The following is an 18,265-nucleotide window of genomic DNA, read 5'->3' as shown; positions in this document are numbered from 1 at the left end:
CATTTTCCTGCGCCGTGGTTACTTTGCTACACTGTTTCAAGACTCAAAACCAGAGAATAGAAAGGGATAAATAAATATGCTTAAAGGAACAACTGCTATTAACATGTTGTAATGAAAGTTTGTATTAAGGTATATTTGATTGCTGCTTAGACTGAAATTAATATGGACAATTTCAGCTATTTAGTTCTTAAGCTATAGGTACTTTTGCAGGTGGAAGGTGGGATGCTAGAAGCTGTAGTTCTGAAACAGCATAGGCGGATTTTAATGAAGGCTTGGGGAGGCTAAGCCTCCCCAAAACCTAGTCCTTTGTAAATGTACTCTAACTTGCCAGTAGTACTGTGCTGTACAAGGTTCTAGTAATCAAATGTGAGGGAGGCAGCAAGGGCACTGATAGTCCTCGGAAGGAAAGGATAAGGGTGTGATGGAGAAGTGAAGATATGCAAGTGTAAGACAGTAGTAATCAAGTGTTGCTGTCTCAAGAGTTCAGTCTTCTTTGGCTCCTAGGCTTAGGCTCCACTGCTCTTCCCTAACCTACTCCAGAGTGTAAGTGCCCGCCCAGCAGGGGGTGGGGCCACACAGATCTAGAATCTCTGCGCAGGGAAACTGAAGCAAGAAGTAAAGGTGTGGAATGTTATTCAATTAATAATAATCACCCTGCTACTCAACGTAGCTGCATTGCTATGGATATTTGTTGTATATGGGAAGTGTTTGCTTTGCAAACTTATGCATAGCTGTATGTACCAACTTTGTATTTCTATACCTAATAATGGAGAGACAAGTCAGGGGCCAAGACAATAAATGTTTTGTGGCTGTAAGAGTTAATCTTGCAAGGATATCATAGGAAAATAATATTAATTCTAATGGGACTTATAACTGGAGGGGTTAAAGATTTGGAACTGCTGTACATGAAGCTGTCATGAGGGCTGGAACTGCTGACAGTTGACAAAAAAAATTACTACTGTGAGCTAAGTGTAAAGGTAGGTGTAAATATGGAATTAATTTAACGTTAAGTGCTCATACAAAGGGTAAGATATGGGACTGAATGCAGTTGAAAAAGTTTAAATTTTAAGGGACCATTTTTTGTGTTGCACTGCTGCTACAAACTGTATTGCTTCAGTACTTGTAAAGTTATCAACATACATCTGTCTGACAAAAATCCCCCCAAAAAGTTGTCCACTGTGTCAGCTGCCATTGCATATAGATATTAAACATCATTAGCAAGTAGCAGAGTAGAACCAAAAATATTAAGGAGTATAGATTTTTTAGCCTCCCCAAAGAAAATAATCACCATCCGCATATGTCAAACAGTGTCTTTCAAGGGTCGGACTGGACTGGCGGGGAAACAGAAAAAAAACCCAGTGGGCCCCACTATTCCAGACCTGATCCTCGCCGACACTGCTCCACTGATCTCCTTCCAGGGATGTACACCTGCTCGGTGGGGAGGGGATTGGGCAGGAATCAGAGTGCCCCTGTGGGAGTGTGAAGCCCCAGTGGGTCCTACACACCCCAGTCCAACCCTATGTCTTTCCAAATATTGCCTAGCCCTTCCCAGTTTAAGCCCCCCTAGACATCTGGAAATAGTAAGTGACCTGTTATAATACCCCTAGACACATTTAACCACTCTGTCCCCTGTAACCCCCTTGCAGAAATAAATTCTGGCAGCCAGAGCCCCCTGCCTAAATATTCATCCCTCCTGCTTCTCCTGGGTGCCCCAATGAGACGACTGAAGGCTTTCTTAGTGCTCATGATCTCCCGACATTAGGTGCCACCCATTTCCAGGTTATTTCTCATTGTCCAAATATCCAACAAAAAACTGTAAAACAGTATGTGAAAGCTCTTTTTGTGTTCAGCTAGTGTGCATTATTCTATCTACATCCTGTCTTTTATCATGTTCCCTATGAACTTTCATCCAGTGAACATTGCTAACATTCCTGAGCAAGTGTTCTGTTTGCATCTGTATCCAAAATAAATGGAAGAACAGCATGTTGGGTGGCTGGGTTTATGCAGAGGGAGGAAGTAAGGAAACATATAGAAATAATTGTCCCTGCCCAGGGAACATTGTGCAATATAACAAAGATTTTCCTTGTCCAGTAAAACATAATTGTGTACAGTTCCATTTTCCATGGCCTAATTCCTGTGTTATTCTGGTCTAGCTGAACTAAATAGTTCCATCCTGAGTGTCTCAGATAACAGGAGAACGCCTCCTTCTTCCTTCCTGAACTTGGCTAATCCTTGTCTTCATTCTTCAGCACTTTGGCATCTCCACAGTGACGAACGCCCATATGTAATAATAGTAAATGCCAGAACAAGAGATGAGAGAGCACTTAACATCCCAACAGATTAGAAAGGACAGGCATTTGACATGCTGTGTTCAGTACTCAAAGGACAGGAACACTAAAATAAAATTTGTCCCCACATGAATGGGTCTCACAATCTATCAGCAGATTTTTATATATAAAACTCATCATGTGTTAACAGAATATACATTAAGGTGTGTATTTATTAACAATGGAGGAAAACATCAACGGTGATGTTTCCCATAGCAACCATTCTTTGCTTTTGTTTTTTGACTTGTAGGAGACTTTTGAAATCGAATTTCTGATTGGTTGCTATGAGACCAGGTATGTTTGTCTCCAATGTTTATAAATACAACCCTTAGGGGCAGATTTATGAAATTTACTCCTTTTCTATTCATTTCTATGGGATTTTAAGAGGTGTATTTATCAATGGGTAAAAGCTAGAGCTCAACATTTCATAAAAATTCCATAGGAATCAATAGAAAGTGGGTGAATTAGTCGATTAGTCGCAGCGACTTATACAGTACCCTATGGCGGGAAAGTCGCTGTGATTAGTCACTGCAACCAAAATTTTTAAAAGTCATGGTGACTTATCTCCCCAATGTGCCTTCGCCCTTAGTGTTGCTGTGTCCAAAAAGGAGAGCCGCCAACATACGCCCAGTGTGCACAGTTAAAGGGGTTATTCTATGATGTAGAGAATGCTATTTTGAGACAATTTTGCAGTTGGTCTTTATTTTTTTATTGTTGTTTTTTAATTATTTCACTTTTTGTTCAGCAGCTCTCCACTTTGTAGTTTTCAGCAGCAAGAGTCCAAATTACTTTAGCAATCAAGGAATTGTTGAATAAGAGATTGAAATATGAATGGGATAGGGGCTGAATAAAAAGATAAATAATGAAAATTGACAATAAAAATTAAATTGTAGCCTCATAGATTTATGGCTGCTGGGGTCAGTGACCCCCATTTAAAAGCTGGAAAGGATAAAAAAAGGCAAATCATTTAACTATAAAAATAAAAAATGAAGACCAATTGAAAGTTTACTTAGAATTTGCATTCTATAACTAAAAGTTAACTTAAAAGTGAACTGCCCCTTTAATGAATAATGTGTTCCTTTATTCTTGCTATGCTAGCACACTCCATGTATAATATATAAAATGCATGCATAAAATATACTTAATGATAATAGTTTGATCTCTGCTACAAACCCTTCTTTTTTTTTTTCCACAGGAGGTTATTACTTGACCAGTGCGTATGGAGCACTTTCCCTGATAAAGAATTTCCAGGAAGAGCAAGCAGCACGGTTACTGAACTCAGAGACCAGAGACACCCTGAAGCAATGGCACAAGAGGAGGACAACAAACAGAAGCATTCCATCTATTGATGATTTCCAGGTACAGTCATCGACAATATTACAGACCTCTGCGCAGGCACATAGATTCTGTAAGTTGGATTCACAGACACCTCTCTATGTCTCTCAGTCAGTGCTCTCCTGTAGACTGACTAGCCAAGCTTTAAGGCTTCTTTATTAGGCAGCTGAGTCAAATCAGGCCCCCTGGTCAATCTGTAGCACAGGGGCCCCAACCTTTCTTACTCGTGAGCCACAGTCAAATATAAAAACACTCGGAGAGAAACAGCATCATAAAAGCTCATGGAGGTGCCAAATAAGGGCCAAGATTGGCTATTAGGCAGCCTCTATGCACACTATCAGCTTACAGGAGGCTTTATTTGGTAGTAAATCTTGTTTTTATTCAACCAAAACTTGCCCCAAGTCAGGAATTCAAATATAACTACCTGGTTTGGGGGCACTGGGAGCAACATCCAAGGGGTTGGTGAGCAACGTGTGAGCCACTGGGGATAATGCTGTAGAATTTACTCTGCTATAGCCAGTAGATATAAGAAATGGCCATATATTCTGTTATGGATTAGCTTTCATACATATCAAGTGACTACGTTATTGCACAATCCGTAGTATTTATAAGTTATACAAAATGCAAATTGTAGTTTTATGGGACTGTGTAAGTGGATGCCCTTAGGCTAATGCCACACGTAGTATATGGCGCATATTTTCGGCAAGCCGAAAAACGCTTGCCAAAAATACGCTCCATACGCTAAACAATCCTCCTGCCTGTGCACTTGGGTGCAGGCACATGTAGCTGATATCCACCTAAAAACACGAGACTTCGCATTATCTCGCATTTTAAGGCGCAATACACTTGTGGCTTTAGCTATATTGTGCTATATTCAGTGTTCTTATGGGGTTATATTGTATTAGGGGCAATGTTTGAACCAGTTGTTATAATTCGTAACAACCAGTCAAGGAGTAGACTAGACCTAGGGCAACCTTTGTACTTTGTATTACGTTGCTTTCTCTCTCTCTCTTTCTATTTGCACTACAGTTTGCTGTGCTTGTGTCAGTAAATTGCTGCTGGGTTGTACAGGTATGGGACCTATTATCCAGAATGCTCGGGACCTGGGGTTTTCCAGATAAGGGATCTTTCTGTAATTTTAATCTCCATACCTTAAGTCTACTAAAAATGATTTAAACAGTAATTAAACCAAATATGATTGTTCTGGCTCCAATAAGGATTCATTATATCTTAGCTAGGATCAAGTACAAGGTACTGTCTTATTAAAACAAAGAAAAAGGGAAATAATTTAAAAATTGACAAGTATTTGATTAAAATGGAGATGGCCTTTCCGTAATTCAGAACTTTCTGGATAACGGGTCTCTGGATTATAGGTCTCATACCTGTAAAATAGAAGAAACATGTAATTGCAAACTCCACTTGTTGCCAAGGGACAAAAATTGGATTTCTGAGATATGTTTGCTGTTTTTTTTTGCTGCAGAACTACTTGAGGGTTGCCCTGCAGGAAGCTGACTCTGGATGCACAGGCAAGACATTAATAGTAAAGCCTTACACAACCACCGAGGACGTCTGCCACATGTGTGCAAAGAGATTTGGCATACAAGACCCGGAAAACTACGGCCTCTTCCTTTATATCGACGACACTTGGCAGCAGCTGAGCGAGGACACGTACCCCCAGAAAATCAAAGCGGAGCTGCACAGTCGACCGCAGCTCCAAGTTTTTCACTTTGTGTACAAACGCATCCTAAGTGACTTTCAAGGTGTCATCAGCTATGATGAGGAAGATATTGATATGCAGATGTAGTATTTCTGGCTGTAAAGTTTGTGCACGCTGCATCTAGTTGGCCACTTGTACAAAGACTGTAGTGTCGGTAGCGCCGTGGTTATCAGCATTTTCTGTGCTCTTATAAACTCACTCCAGTCACAAGTTGGAACCGACATGTCTGAAGGCCCAGTAGGGTGGAAATTGAACTTCTTGGACCAAACATCTGGAATGTTTTGAAGTTATTTTAACTGCTCTTCAGGCCCTGTAGAATTGTCATGGAAGTCACTACTGATGGGCCAGGTTACCATCGTGGTTGTAAAACGTTGGTATGGAGAATGAAAAAAAAAAAAAAAACTTCCTATGTGTCTTGTTGCCTAAACGGGTTGTTTTTCCAGGGAAAAAGCGTAGGGCAGGGGTAAAAATAAAACTCCTACTTTATTGCATTTGTTGCCAGCAATACCTGCCATAATTTGCTGCAAACCTGTTTATAGACAGGGATGCATAGACCTTGACAGTGTTGCCATTGTACAGTCAGTGGAGGCTTCACTGAAGTGTTTGTATTATACACACAGTTTGTAAATGTTTTTTTTTTTTTTATAAACAAACAATTTTGTAATTAGTTGTTTTTGTAGGTGTGTCAGGTTTGATACTTTTAAAGAAGCTTTTAGTATACATGCCTTCTGCAAAGCCTATTGGTCTACAAACAATGTACATATCACCAGCTGTGCTGTTGATTATTACAGTTGCTTCTAGATATTAAAGGGGCAGAATACCTTTATTTTATCGTTTCCCTATGAATTTGCTTGATGGAAATCTGACTGCACATGTATTATCCATTCTCTTTTCTTCCCTAAGCATCTGTAAATAAATTACTTGGCCCTGCTTTCAGGTTTAAGAGGCCAGCTCGTGCAGAGCTCCTCCTATGTTTATAATGCTATTACAAGAAGATATTCCTTTGTACTAAGTGCAGTTCTGAAGGAAAATAAAGTATAGTTGCCGTTTCAGCCTCAGACTTGGGGCAAGCTATGGCCTGGGCCACCAGGTGATCCTCTGGTAGTCCAGTCCGACTGTTTAAGCTATAACTGATATGCATTATTATTACAACTCTTCACTGAGATTGTGAGTTACGTTGCTGCAATTGCATTAAACTATTGTCACTATGCTGCAACTGCATACATAGCTAAAAGGATACCAGGGGGCACATTTACTAACCCACGAACGGGCCGAATGCGTCCGATTTTTGCGTAAAAACGCGAGTTTTTCATAGCCATTACGAAAGTTGCGCAAAGTCGCGATTTTTTCGTAGCGTTAAAACTTGCGCGAAAAAATCGCGTCATTGCGCAACTTTCATAATGGCTACGAAAAACTCGCGTTTTTACGCAAAAATCGTAAAGACGCCAAAAAAAATCGCAAAAAATACGAAAAAGTCGCAAAATGTTCGTTTCCAATCGGAATTTTTCCAATTCGGATTCGAAATCGTGTCTTAGTAAATCAGCCCCCAAGTGTAAGCCTTTCTATATTCCTTTATAGGATATACGCTTGGGTGCAGGCACATGTAGCCGATATACGCAAAAAACGCGAGACAATGCAAAGTCTTAGGTTTTTAGGTGGATATCGTCTACATGTGCCTGCACCCAAGTGTATTCAATTCATTCGGGTGCAGGCACAGGTGGGGGGGGGGGGAATATGCGCCATACGCTATGTGTGGCATTAGCCTTAAGTAGGCCTGTTTATAATTTTAGTTTTGGCTTGTGTTCCAAGCGCCCGGAATAGAGAGGGAGCTCACAGGGTAAAGAGAGAGAGCACACATAAAACAGGTGCACCCCCTGCTTTACTTATTATTGCAGAAAAGGAAGCGTTTAATATTATCACATATGGAGAGGATGCAGCCAATCAGAGGTTACTTTTTAACTGTCTTAGAACACTTAATAATGAAAACTCACTAATCTGATTGGTTGCGTCAGAGTTAATGCAATGGGAGGCAGACTTTGACCGTGTTACTTCCTAACCCACAAGTAATAAATGAATTAGGCAGCTACAACTAACTAGATAATTTCTGCTTATTTGTAGTGTAAGCCAGCTCGCCTGATATACAGTGGGCTCAGTGTTTCTCTGATTGGTGTGGAGATACTCACACATAGAGGGTATCTGTTACTGGCTGCTCTCAGAATTCAAGGCATTCCAGAACTCTACTTGAAAGTTTGAATTGTGCAGGAAAGCCTCCCTCTGCTTTGATTGAATTTCACAGATTGACAAGCATAAAACAAGCTGAAAAATCCTTTAATAGTATCTACTGAGGCAATCCCAAGCGCAATATATGGTGACAGGTTCTGCTGTGATAATGTCACAGTAAATAGATTTTTTGCAAGCATTATTTCCCCTGATGAAATGCTGAAATGTAGATACTGCTATTATTACAGCTCTGTTTTCAACTTCATTGGACCAAGGCCAACCAGCTTTATGCTGTTATTATGTGCATTTAGGGACATTGTTTATGCACAAATTAAAAATCCAAAATTATTTTATTTGCCAAGTACTTTCCTTTCAGATGCAATGTTGGGGGTTAAACTTTGATTTTTTGCAGTGATATAGTCGAGACTTTTTGCCCTGTGTAACAAGAATACATCATAACGTCATACTGCTCAGCTTTTGGCTGGATCTGTTGCCATACTAGAATCCAGTTTAGCCCTGCCCTAGGCATCCTGGATTAAAAGGGGAAATGAGGGTTCCGTCATAGAATGTATCAGTTTTAGCCAAATGATACTGTAGGTGTAATAAAGGAATCGAGACTGACAAAGTGTACATATAGTATAATGTAGGGCAGGAGGGTGGCCCATGTTCCTCTCGCAGTGCCACACAGTTCCAGGAGTGCAGAGAGCTGGCATACAGGCAGTATTACATGGCACTTATACTCACATCTGGCTGGGACTGGGTTAAAGAGGCTGGCTCCCCTGGGACCTCCTGCCTTCACAGGACATTGCATAAGCTGGAAATACTTAGAGGATTTAACAAGCCCTGAACGCCGTGTTCCATGAAAACATTTCAAGGAATCTAGAAAAACAATATTTTTTGTAATAAACAGTAGTTTGCAGTTCAATCCCCATAGCTCTAGTGTAGAACTGACAGCCAGCCAGACAGCTGTATTGAATCCGAGCATCTGACCACAAGACCATAGCTGTGTTTAGATTATGTACCCTCTTTTAAGCAAGCGTATAGGGTGTTCTTGGACTGGTACCTGCTCATTTCATACATGGGACAGCTTAGGATAAAGGTGCAATACATTGCTGAAATATAGCAGTGTTTGTCACTGCACAGTCCTGAGCTTGGAATGAAAGAATATCAGCTGTTGAGCTATAAAGAAAAGGGTTTCTTAAATCTAAATATAAAGTGATTTTTTCTGCTTCTGCAGTTGAGGCTATATATGATGAGTGAGAGTGTATGGATGGCTGTATTTACTTCTGAATTGCTGGTGGTTATAGGAGGGTACGTTTGTCATAATACCACAGGGGTTTTACAGATATAAGATTATAAAAGCTTTTATAATGGGTCTGCAATTGATCATTGGTAGGCTTTCTCTTAATCACTCTTAGGCCAGAGCCAAATAGAAGACTTGTTTGCAATTAGCAATTCCCTAAGCACCTTCTCACCATAACTGCCCATAGATTAGCATCCCAAATAGGGCAAGATGCAAGCCTGTGCCCCTGACATTAGCTTTTGCCCCATTAGCAATGGGCTTTCCAACTAATTCACCCTAATGGTGCTGTATTTGGTATATGTCGTATGCAGTAATTCGGTCTCTCCTTAGCAGAGCAGTTGGTTTGGGCAGTTGAGTCTTTTGCGTGACCCTGTTGATCCTTTATTAGCACCCTGCACTGAATTGTATTTGTGATCAGGTCTGGACTGGCAATCTGTGGGCTCTCACTATTTATTGGGACTGTTGGGGGTGCTTTTTAGGCCTCTGTGTAACTGAAATGCCAGGGCTTATTTTGAATCCCAATCCAGACCTGATGCCTATACCCCATGTGTTCTTCTTGGTGTATGTCTACAAACATTAGACTCTTGTCCGTCAGTCTTGAAATACTTTACTATAATATCCAGTAAAATAAATGTATAATAATGTATATTAACGGGCGGCTGGAACATTTGGCAGCACTTGACAACACTGTTTGATGCAGTGCATCGAGGTATCCTCCGTAAATATTAGACTGATATTTAATAGGAAAAAACTAAATAAGGAATAAATACTACAAATGTTTCATTTTTATGTATTCTTTTTATGGCGGTTTCAGGTAAACTGCAAGGATTTTTAACTATACATTCTCATTATGTGCATCAGTTATCATTTAATATATAAAGTTATGTTTATCTCTTGCTGGTCTTAGAGCATTGCATCAATATATGTTTAAGTATATATATATATATATCTATTTTATTTCTTTTGTAATGGAACATTCTGATTAAAACAAGGGTAAATTCCTGTTGGATTTCCAGTATATCATATGTGGTTTTTTTTTAGTCATGCAGGAATATATTTCTGCTGCTCACTGACAGGGAGAGGTTGGTGTTTAAAAGCAGGTATAAGCAAGTGGTATTGTGGGAAATGGATAAGCATGGCTGTACTGAACAGTCTAACATGTGGAAAGGGAAATATTCCCCAAATAGTCTATTGCCCCTTTACTCACAGTTCTTGTCTTTCCCAGCAACTGCACATCCCTATAACCATGAACATCCATTAATACATAGGTGCAGATGCCTATAAAAATATACTGCACCCAAAACTGTTTTGGGTTGATGGAACTGTAATCTGCTGGCACAGTGTACTGGCTAAAAATTGGAACTCCCTAAGCCTCCAGGCTTGTGTAAAAGCATACCCTGCTGTGTACTGTACCTTACTGAGGTGCGGCAGAGTTTAGCAGTTGCCATAAAGAGAGGCAATCAAATACTAGACAGAGGCTAAATACATTGGTAATGCCCAGTGACTTGATAAATCAGCCCTTGGTGAACCTAGTGCAAAGCAAATTTGACATGATTTGTTACCGGAAATGCGTGACCTAATAAGCGCTTTTATGAAGTGTCTCTCTTTTTGTAATGGTAATAAAAGGGATTTTGACATCCTCCAATAAAGGCCTTTGAGTTCAATGCTCACATGTTTCCAAATCAGCACATATTCAAACCTACTGAGTACAGAAACACTGAAACACTTATCATACCTGATATATTGGATAGGAAATATATCAAAGAAAATGGATTTATTTGGAGCACCAGGACAGTGGCGCACCTTTGTATAAATCTTTTCGACTAATCATAATATAGCGATCTCAGCATTATAAGGCATTACCTATTATAGAAAGTCTTCCATAGGGCATTAAGGATGAGGACTCCTGGGATATACACAATGTTTTCAGTCCCATTGAAATATTTTGTTTATGTTCCTGACTGAAACGTAATAAGATGTCATTTAAGATCTCCAAGCTCAGTGCTAATTCTATGCATTGTTTACAAGACAGTACTGCAGGGTGCTAAGGAATTGTATACAACTGGTAACAAATATGGCAGTACCTGAATATAAGGGTACTGGGCCTGTTTTGTAAGAAATGTTGTACGATGGGAAAATGAAAAAGTGATTGGGAACAGACTTTGGTTGATCCAACTACATGTCCATGTCATTATTTTACCTACGATATAGAGATGATTAAAAACAACAGGGCTGCCAACTGGGGGTGGGGGCATTTACTATACAAAAGTGAAGGAGAATGGCTGTGATCTGCACTTTGCAGCTGGTGATGCCTATGTGCCACCCTGCTCCTGCCACTCACAGCCAGCACTGTATTCATTAGGGCAGCTACAGGTCACTGTGCTCTGAAATGGTGTACAGAGGCTTGCAGCAGGTTGATGACTAGCTAGTCTCCTCCAACTGAGCCTCATCCTCCTAGAAATTGCCCCATGACTATAAATACTGAATGTCAATGTCTTACAACAAGCTGAGACAAAATCTAAGGAAAGAACAGCCATGCAACAGCCAGGTTGTTAAAGCAATATAGAGAGATGCGTCAGAGACCTCACTATTTGTTAGAACAAGTCTAAATATGGAATGTTCTAGGGTGTGTCACTGAAATGTTCTAATTAACCACCTCTTAATTTCCAGAATGGCACAAAATGGTTGATTAGCTAGTCAACCATTTTCATTTGACGAAGTCATAGCAAGGAACAGAATGTAAGCAAGTGGTAGGGAAGGGATGTGAAGCATAGGACTGTAACCGTACTGTACCGGTCTGCAGGTTCAGACATTACACTTACAGCTAGAGACTTGTTCTTGAAGAGAAGCTTCAAGCAAAAAGAATTGGGAGTGCTGGCACACATCCCCATTATTGTGCTGTACAAGATACATTTATAAATACATTCAAATGGAAATAACACTAATTATTTAAGGCTGGGTGTTTTTGTGTAGTTTGCTTTTAGAATAAATATGAAATATTTACAAAAATGTTAAAAAAAAAAAGTATTCTTAAACGATGCCTATGTAAAATGAATTGTTTTGTGATGTGACGCAGATAAATGGGGCTTTGTATCAATGATCAACTCCTCTTAGTATACTTATGTTTTAAATGTATTTTGCACATAATAAATCATAGTTTGATAAAAAAAAAAAAGTTTCCTTTTCTTTTTTGGGGGAGGAGCTAAGTGAAAAAATGTTATCATGGTTAATGGCAAGTTTATGTTGTAGGTCAGATACCTGCAGTGATTAAGGGCAGCTAGATACAGATGAAAGTAACACACAAGCCATGAATATCTTGTAAACTATATCCTTTAATGCAGTGCTTAGTGATGTCATTAGATATAAATGCATCTTAGTGATGTAATTTCTGTGACATGACTCACTGAAACTTGTATGTTATAATAAAGTTCCCCTGTTGGATATAAGGAGTCACCTTGGAGTTCCATGACTTGTATAAATGCACTTGACCTTGGGCCTCATGCTTTTATATGATCATGGAACTCCTTGATGATTTCCCTATATTTTACAATAGGGAGTAATTTATTCACTATATTAACAGTGCTTAGTGATGTCATCAGTTTGTGTCACATGACTCCCTGAAACTGTATTATAAATAATAATGTAGCCCTTTTTGTTTACTTCCACAACCTTATGGCTTATAGGGCAGTGGAACTCTTCTAGAACTTCTTATATCTTCATATCATCCTTATAGTCTATATTCATTTAATAGGGCATATATTGTTCTTTATATGGAATGTTAAACAATAAAGATATTAAAAGTGATCCATTAGGATCTCCTTGAGTCTCTTACATCTGATTTTAGACAGGTAGAAATCCTACACCTTGACTAAAAAACACCTTACACAGCACACAAAACAAAATGGGAAAGCCAGGAGACAATCTGTAGAAGTGTAGTGTAGCCAATCCAAGGGATGATATTTTGGCCAATATTCCTGAAGCCAATGATGAAGTACCAGAGAGAGCTAATTGCGATAAATTCATACTAAAAGTTTCGATGCCAGGCACAGCAAAATAACTTTTTTACCAAACTGGGTTTGGTTCACACAGCTAAGTGGGATGTCACCCTGGAATTATTATTATTATTGGTCAGATATTGGGTTAAAAGTTAAAAAAAATCTTATGGGAAACTCATCCACACTTACTTTTCCCTTGGTACAAAACTCATCCACGCTTACTTTTCCCTTGGTACAAAACTCATGCACACTTACTTTTCCCTTGGTACAAAACTCATCCACACTTACTTTTCCCTTGGTACAAAACTCATCCACGCTTACTTTTCCCTTGGTACAAAACTCATGCACACTTACTTTTCCCTTGGTACAAAACTCATCCACACTTACTTTTCCCTTGGTACAAAACTCATCCACGCTTACTTTTCCCTTGGTACAAAACTCATGCACACTTACTTTTCCCTTGGTACAAAACTCATCCACACTTACTTTTCCCTTGGTACAAAACTCATGCACACTTACTTTTCCCTTGGTACAAAACTCATGCACACTTACTTTTCCCTTGGTACAAAACTCATGCACACTTACTTTTCCCTTGGTACAAAACTCATGCACACTTACTTTTCCCTTGGTACAAAACTCATGCACACTTACTTTTCCCTTGGTACAAAGGCACAAAGCTGGATGCCTGAGGTAATCAGTTCCCCACTTTTAGAGGACCTGGCTGGATGAGAAGCCCAGGTGGGCTGAGAATATATAGCCAGGAAGAAGGTAGTGCCCTTAGTGGTTTCATTCCATCACTCTAGAGTGTGCATTCCGCCTATTACAGATTCTTTAGGCTCCCCAAACTTGCCTGACAGTTAAAAAAAATAAAAGGTAGAACAATGAAAACTATGAAGCAAACTTTTCTCACCACCATGCAGAAGCCTTTACTTAGAACTTTACTTAGAACTTCTGACAAGCAGCAGTTGAGAACACTCCTCTGATTGGTGGCAGATTCAGTGCTTTGCTCACAGTAGCTGCTTATCAGAAGTTCTAGGCATCGGGCACAGCCTTCAGATGGGAGTGAGTAAAATTATTTTAGGCTCCATCCACCTTTCCCTAATCTGCAGCTGCCAACATTATATATTTATGAAGAGTTCACAGGGGGTCACGCTGAGTGTCCTTTATTAATTATTTGATTATTGAAACTTAGCAGTAGCTGCTGCATTTCCCACCCTAGGCTTATACTCGAGTCAATAAGTTTTTCCAGTTTTCTTAGGTAAAATTAGGTACCTTGGCTTATTCTCGGATCGGCTTATACTCGAGTATATACGGTACACCTACATGTAAAGAATGAAATGTTAGGCAGTTATTGCACAAGTATATTATCTGGAAAGAACTGTTGTGTAATTGTGCATGTAAGCATTTTCATCTTATTCAAGGCAATGGGAAGTGATCTCAGGCTGGGTGTAAGTGACCCTGGAACATGGAAGTCACAGCAACCAAAAGGCTGCAGGATTTACACCCATGGCATAAAAGCAGGCTGGCTGCTGGTGATGCTGATGATGGCCTGCCAGGTAAATGGGAACTGCTCCTTTAAGCCCAACCAAGAGCATTTTTATTTGTAGCAGTCATAATGTTCATTACATTATTATTATTTTATGTGCCACTTGGTTTACTTAATTCCTTCTCTGCTTTACCCACTTGGATGGAGAACAGTGCTGAAAGCATAAATAAACTTTACTTTACTAATGTTTTGCAAAGAGCTAAGTGCAATGCTGTACACACAATCCGTAATGGTTTATACCTAGAATGCAATGGTTTCCCAGGATGGTTTGAAAGGGATGCAAAAAAATGTAAAAAGTGTGTGCCAGATAATATAGGCTCAAAAGGTTGCAGTGGTTTAAATGCCACATATTTGGGGTACCCAATTGTCAGACAGCACATAAGTGGAACATGGTCATGCACTTACATACTGTTTAATTGCATATGAAGTGAATAATGCAAAATATAGCATTCACACTTGTACTGAGCAAAGGGAACAGTGTATTTACTGTCTTGCAGGTGTTAGTTACAGGGCTCCCTTGCGCTCTGCACAACCAGTTTTCATATACAGGTATAGGACCCATTATCCAGAATGCTCGGGACCAAGGGTATTCCGGATAAGGGGTCTTTCCGTTATTTGGATCTCAATACCTTAAGTCTACTAAAAAATCAATAAAACATTAATTAAACCCAATAGGATTGTTTTGCATCCCATAAGGATTATTTATATCTTAATTGGGATCCATTACAAGGTACAGTTTTATTTCTACATAGAAAAAGGAAATCAGTTTTAAAATTCTGAATTATTTGCTTATAATGGAGTCTATGCGAGACAGGCTTTCTGTAATTCGGAACTTTCTGGATAACGGGTTTCCGGATAAGGGGTCCGATACCTGTAGTAACGTTTTTAAATGATGCACAATTTTTCACACATTTTATCACCTAAAACTGCAAGTAAATAGTAATTAGCACCTGACACTGCCAATACCCCTATACGTAGATACCCAAATGGCATTCTGTATTAGGCCTAAGTGTTATGACTCCTTAGGCCACCTTGCATAGGGTGCCTCTGTCCTCTTTTTCTAGTGCACCAATCACCTCTCCTCCTTTGCATCCAGCTGATCCTTTGTCATTCTCTACTTTACTTGTTTCCTCCATTCCCCAAGGTTCCCACTTTATTCCCTGCCGATACCAGCAGCCACCGCTCTTCTTTCCTTTTTGAAAGGTAAAATTTTGCATTTTGTTTTAACAATGACACTGGGGATCCTTAAGGGAAAGGCGGTGCTGCTAATGAAAAAACCAGCAGGGGTGAAACTCTCCTGGAAAAAAAATTTATGTTAACATTAACAAAGAGTAAAATGGAGGTAGGTGCCAGAATGAGGAATGAAGAAAGCAGAAACGTTTTCATCAGTGTCATCCAAACTGCACCTCATCTTCTTAGGGCAACCCTAGGTAGACCCTTGAGCATCAATCAACACATGCAGTGCTATCTATATAAAAGAATTGTAACCACAGTTTAAAAACTTGTGGTTGCATAACCCTTTTTACTGCCACTAAGTAACTAAGTTGTATACATTTTTGCTGCCATCTAGTGCTTAGTATATACATTAAAAAAAACAAGTCTACATTTTACTGGTGGTAATTGCGAGTCTTTTTGGGGGATTTCGGGAAATCGCGCTGCTGCGTGTGCCATCCCGCCGGCGACTTACATGTTTGCCGGTGGGATGGCAGGGGAAGGCAACTAGGGGAGATTAGTCGCCCGCGAACAGGGAGTTTTGTCGCGGGCGACTAATCTCCCCATGTGCCAGAGCCCTTAAAGGGATACTGCCATGATTTTTATTGAGTACATTTTATTTCTAAATTACACAGTTTACATAGCAAATAATTCACTCTACCATTTAAAGTTTTTTTCTTGAACCAACAAATTTATTTTTTTTAGTTGTAATATTGGTGTGTAGGTGCCATCTCAGTGCATTGTGCCTGAGTCTGAGCTTTCAGAAGGAACCAGCGCTACACATTTGAACTATTTTCAGGTAACCTATTGTTTCTCCTACTCCCATGTAACTGGAGGAGTCCCAAGCCAGATTTGGATTTCTTACTATTGAGTGCTATTCTGATATCTACTGGGAGCTGCTATCTTGCTCCTTTCCCATTGTTCTGCTGATTGGCTGCTGGGAGGGGGGTGACAACAACTAGGGATGCACTAAATCCAGTATTTTAGGATTCGGCTCCAAATCCTTTGATATCGGCCAAATCCCGAACGAAATCCATACACTAATTTGCATTTGAATATTAGGGCAAGGAAGAACTAAAGAGAAATTTTCAGCTTCTGCTTCATGTGACAAAAAGTCAAGTGATTTTAAGGATTTGGATCCAAGTGCTTGTCTGAATCTGAATCTTGTTGGAACAGGCTGAAACCTGGAAAATCCCAAACCAAATTCTGTATTCCGTGCATCCCTAACAACAACAGGTATGCATGTATAACTTTATTTATAAAGTGCTACAAGGATACGCAGCACTGTACAATTTTAAAGTGTACAAAAGTGCGCACAGGGAGGATATCATAATAAATACAAAACATTAGTATAAATACACTAGAGATGAAACCCCAGTAGGAAAGAGATTCCTGCACTGTAGAGTTTATACCCTAAAGCAGTGCTGTCCAACTTCTGTGGTATTGGGGGCCAAAATTTTCTGGCCTACATGGTGGAGAGCCGATAATGGAAGCCACATTTGGCCACTCCCTCTTTTTAAACCAAACCCACTTTAAACCACACCCATGTTATCAAAAGATTAAAGACTCTCCCTGCCCTATGCTGCCTGTGTGTGCCATACTATCCTTGTCCTATGCTGCCTGTGTGTGCCATACTCTGCCTGCCCTATGCTGCCTGTGTGCGCCATACTCTCCTTGCACTGTGCTGCTAGTGTGTGCCATACTTTGCCTGCCCTACCTTGCCTGTGTGTGCCATACTCTGACTGCCCTATGCTGCCTGTGTGTGCCATACTTTGCCTGCCCTACCTTGCCTGTGTGTGCCATACTCTGACTGCCCTATGCTGCCTGTGTGTGCCATACTCTGCCTGCCCTATGCTGTCTGTGAGTGTCATACTCTGCCTGCCTGGCCTATGCTTCCTGTGTGTGCCATACTCTGCCTGCCCTATGCTGCCTGTGTGTGCCATACTCTGCCTGCTCTATGCTGCCTGTGTGTGCCATACTTTGCCTGCCCTACCTTGCCTGTGTGTGCCATACTCTGCCTGCCCTATGCTGCCTGTGTGTGTCATATTCTCATACTGACATACAGGGGGTTTAAAGCCTGAATCTGAGGTGAGAACCATGCAGGGAGGGCAGTTAATCTCAGTACTGATACGATTTAAATCTTACACAAAGGTAAGACATCAAAGCAGCCAGACAGGTGGGGGGCCACACAGAGGCCACCAGTTGGACAGCACTGGCCTAAGGTATGGTTGCCACCTGGCAAGTAAAAATGATGCTTGATCCCAATGTTATTAATAGAGAAGAAAAATAAAAATATAGGCCGGTATTTTTTCTTCCAGAAAAGGTGGCAACCCCAGTTTAAGGTAATTACAAATTTACCAGACCCATCCTTGGCTGGTATTTTACTGGCTAGGTAAACGAAACAGGGGCCAGAAGCAGACTTGGCTTTACCGGAAGGTTTCAGAGGGACCCCAAACAATTGGGCAGGTTGGCATATCTTTAACTGAGCATGTACATGTATTGTCTGAAACAATAAAACCACAATATCATAGACTGACAACCCGCTATCACAAAGCCTGTATTATGTTTATAATCACTTACAAATCTTCATTCTGTAACCAACATCCCTGT

At 40.2% G+C, this 18,265-nt stretch overlaps 1 protein-coding gene across 5 annotated transcripts in view; it reads left to right on the top strand.

The window, feature by feature from the left end:
* The window catches only part of rin2 (Ras and Rab interactor 2), an 88,237-nt gene extending 81,806 nt beyond the window's left edge, over positions 1-6,431 (top strand). For 3 of the 5 annotated variants that reach the window (XM_018093777.2, XM_012962710.3, XM_018093776.2), the window contains 2 exons: positions 3,523-3,686; positions 5,143-6,431. In XM_018093777.2, the coding sequence (XP_017949266.1) occupies positions 3,523-3,686; positions 5,143-5,466 (488 nt within the window). In that variant the 3' untranslated portion in view covers positions 5,467-6,431. 5 annotated transcript variants of the gene reach the window in all.
* The last annotated feature ends 11,834 nt before the right edge of the window (positions 6,432-18,265 follow it).

Source organism: Xenopus tropicalis, chromosome 5 (genome assembly GCF_000004195.4).
Source record: "Xenopus tropicalis strain Nigerian chromosome 5, UCB_Xtro_10.0, whole genome shotgun sequence".
Taxonomy (NCBI): Eukaryota; Metazoa; Chordata; class Amphibia; order Anura; family Pipidae; genus Xenopus; species Xenopus tropicalis.
This window is presented reverse-complemented; position numbering and strand designations above follow the sequence as displayed.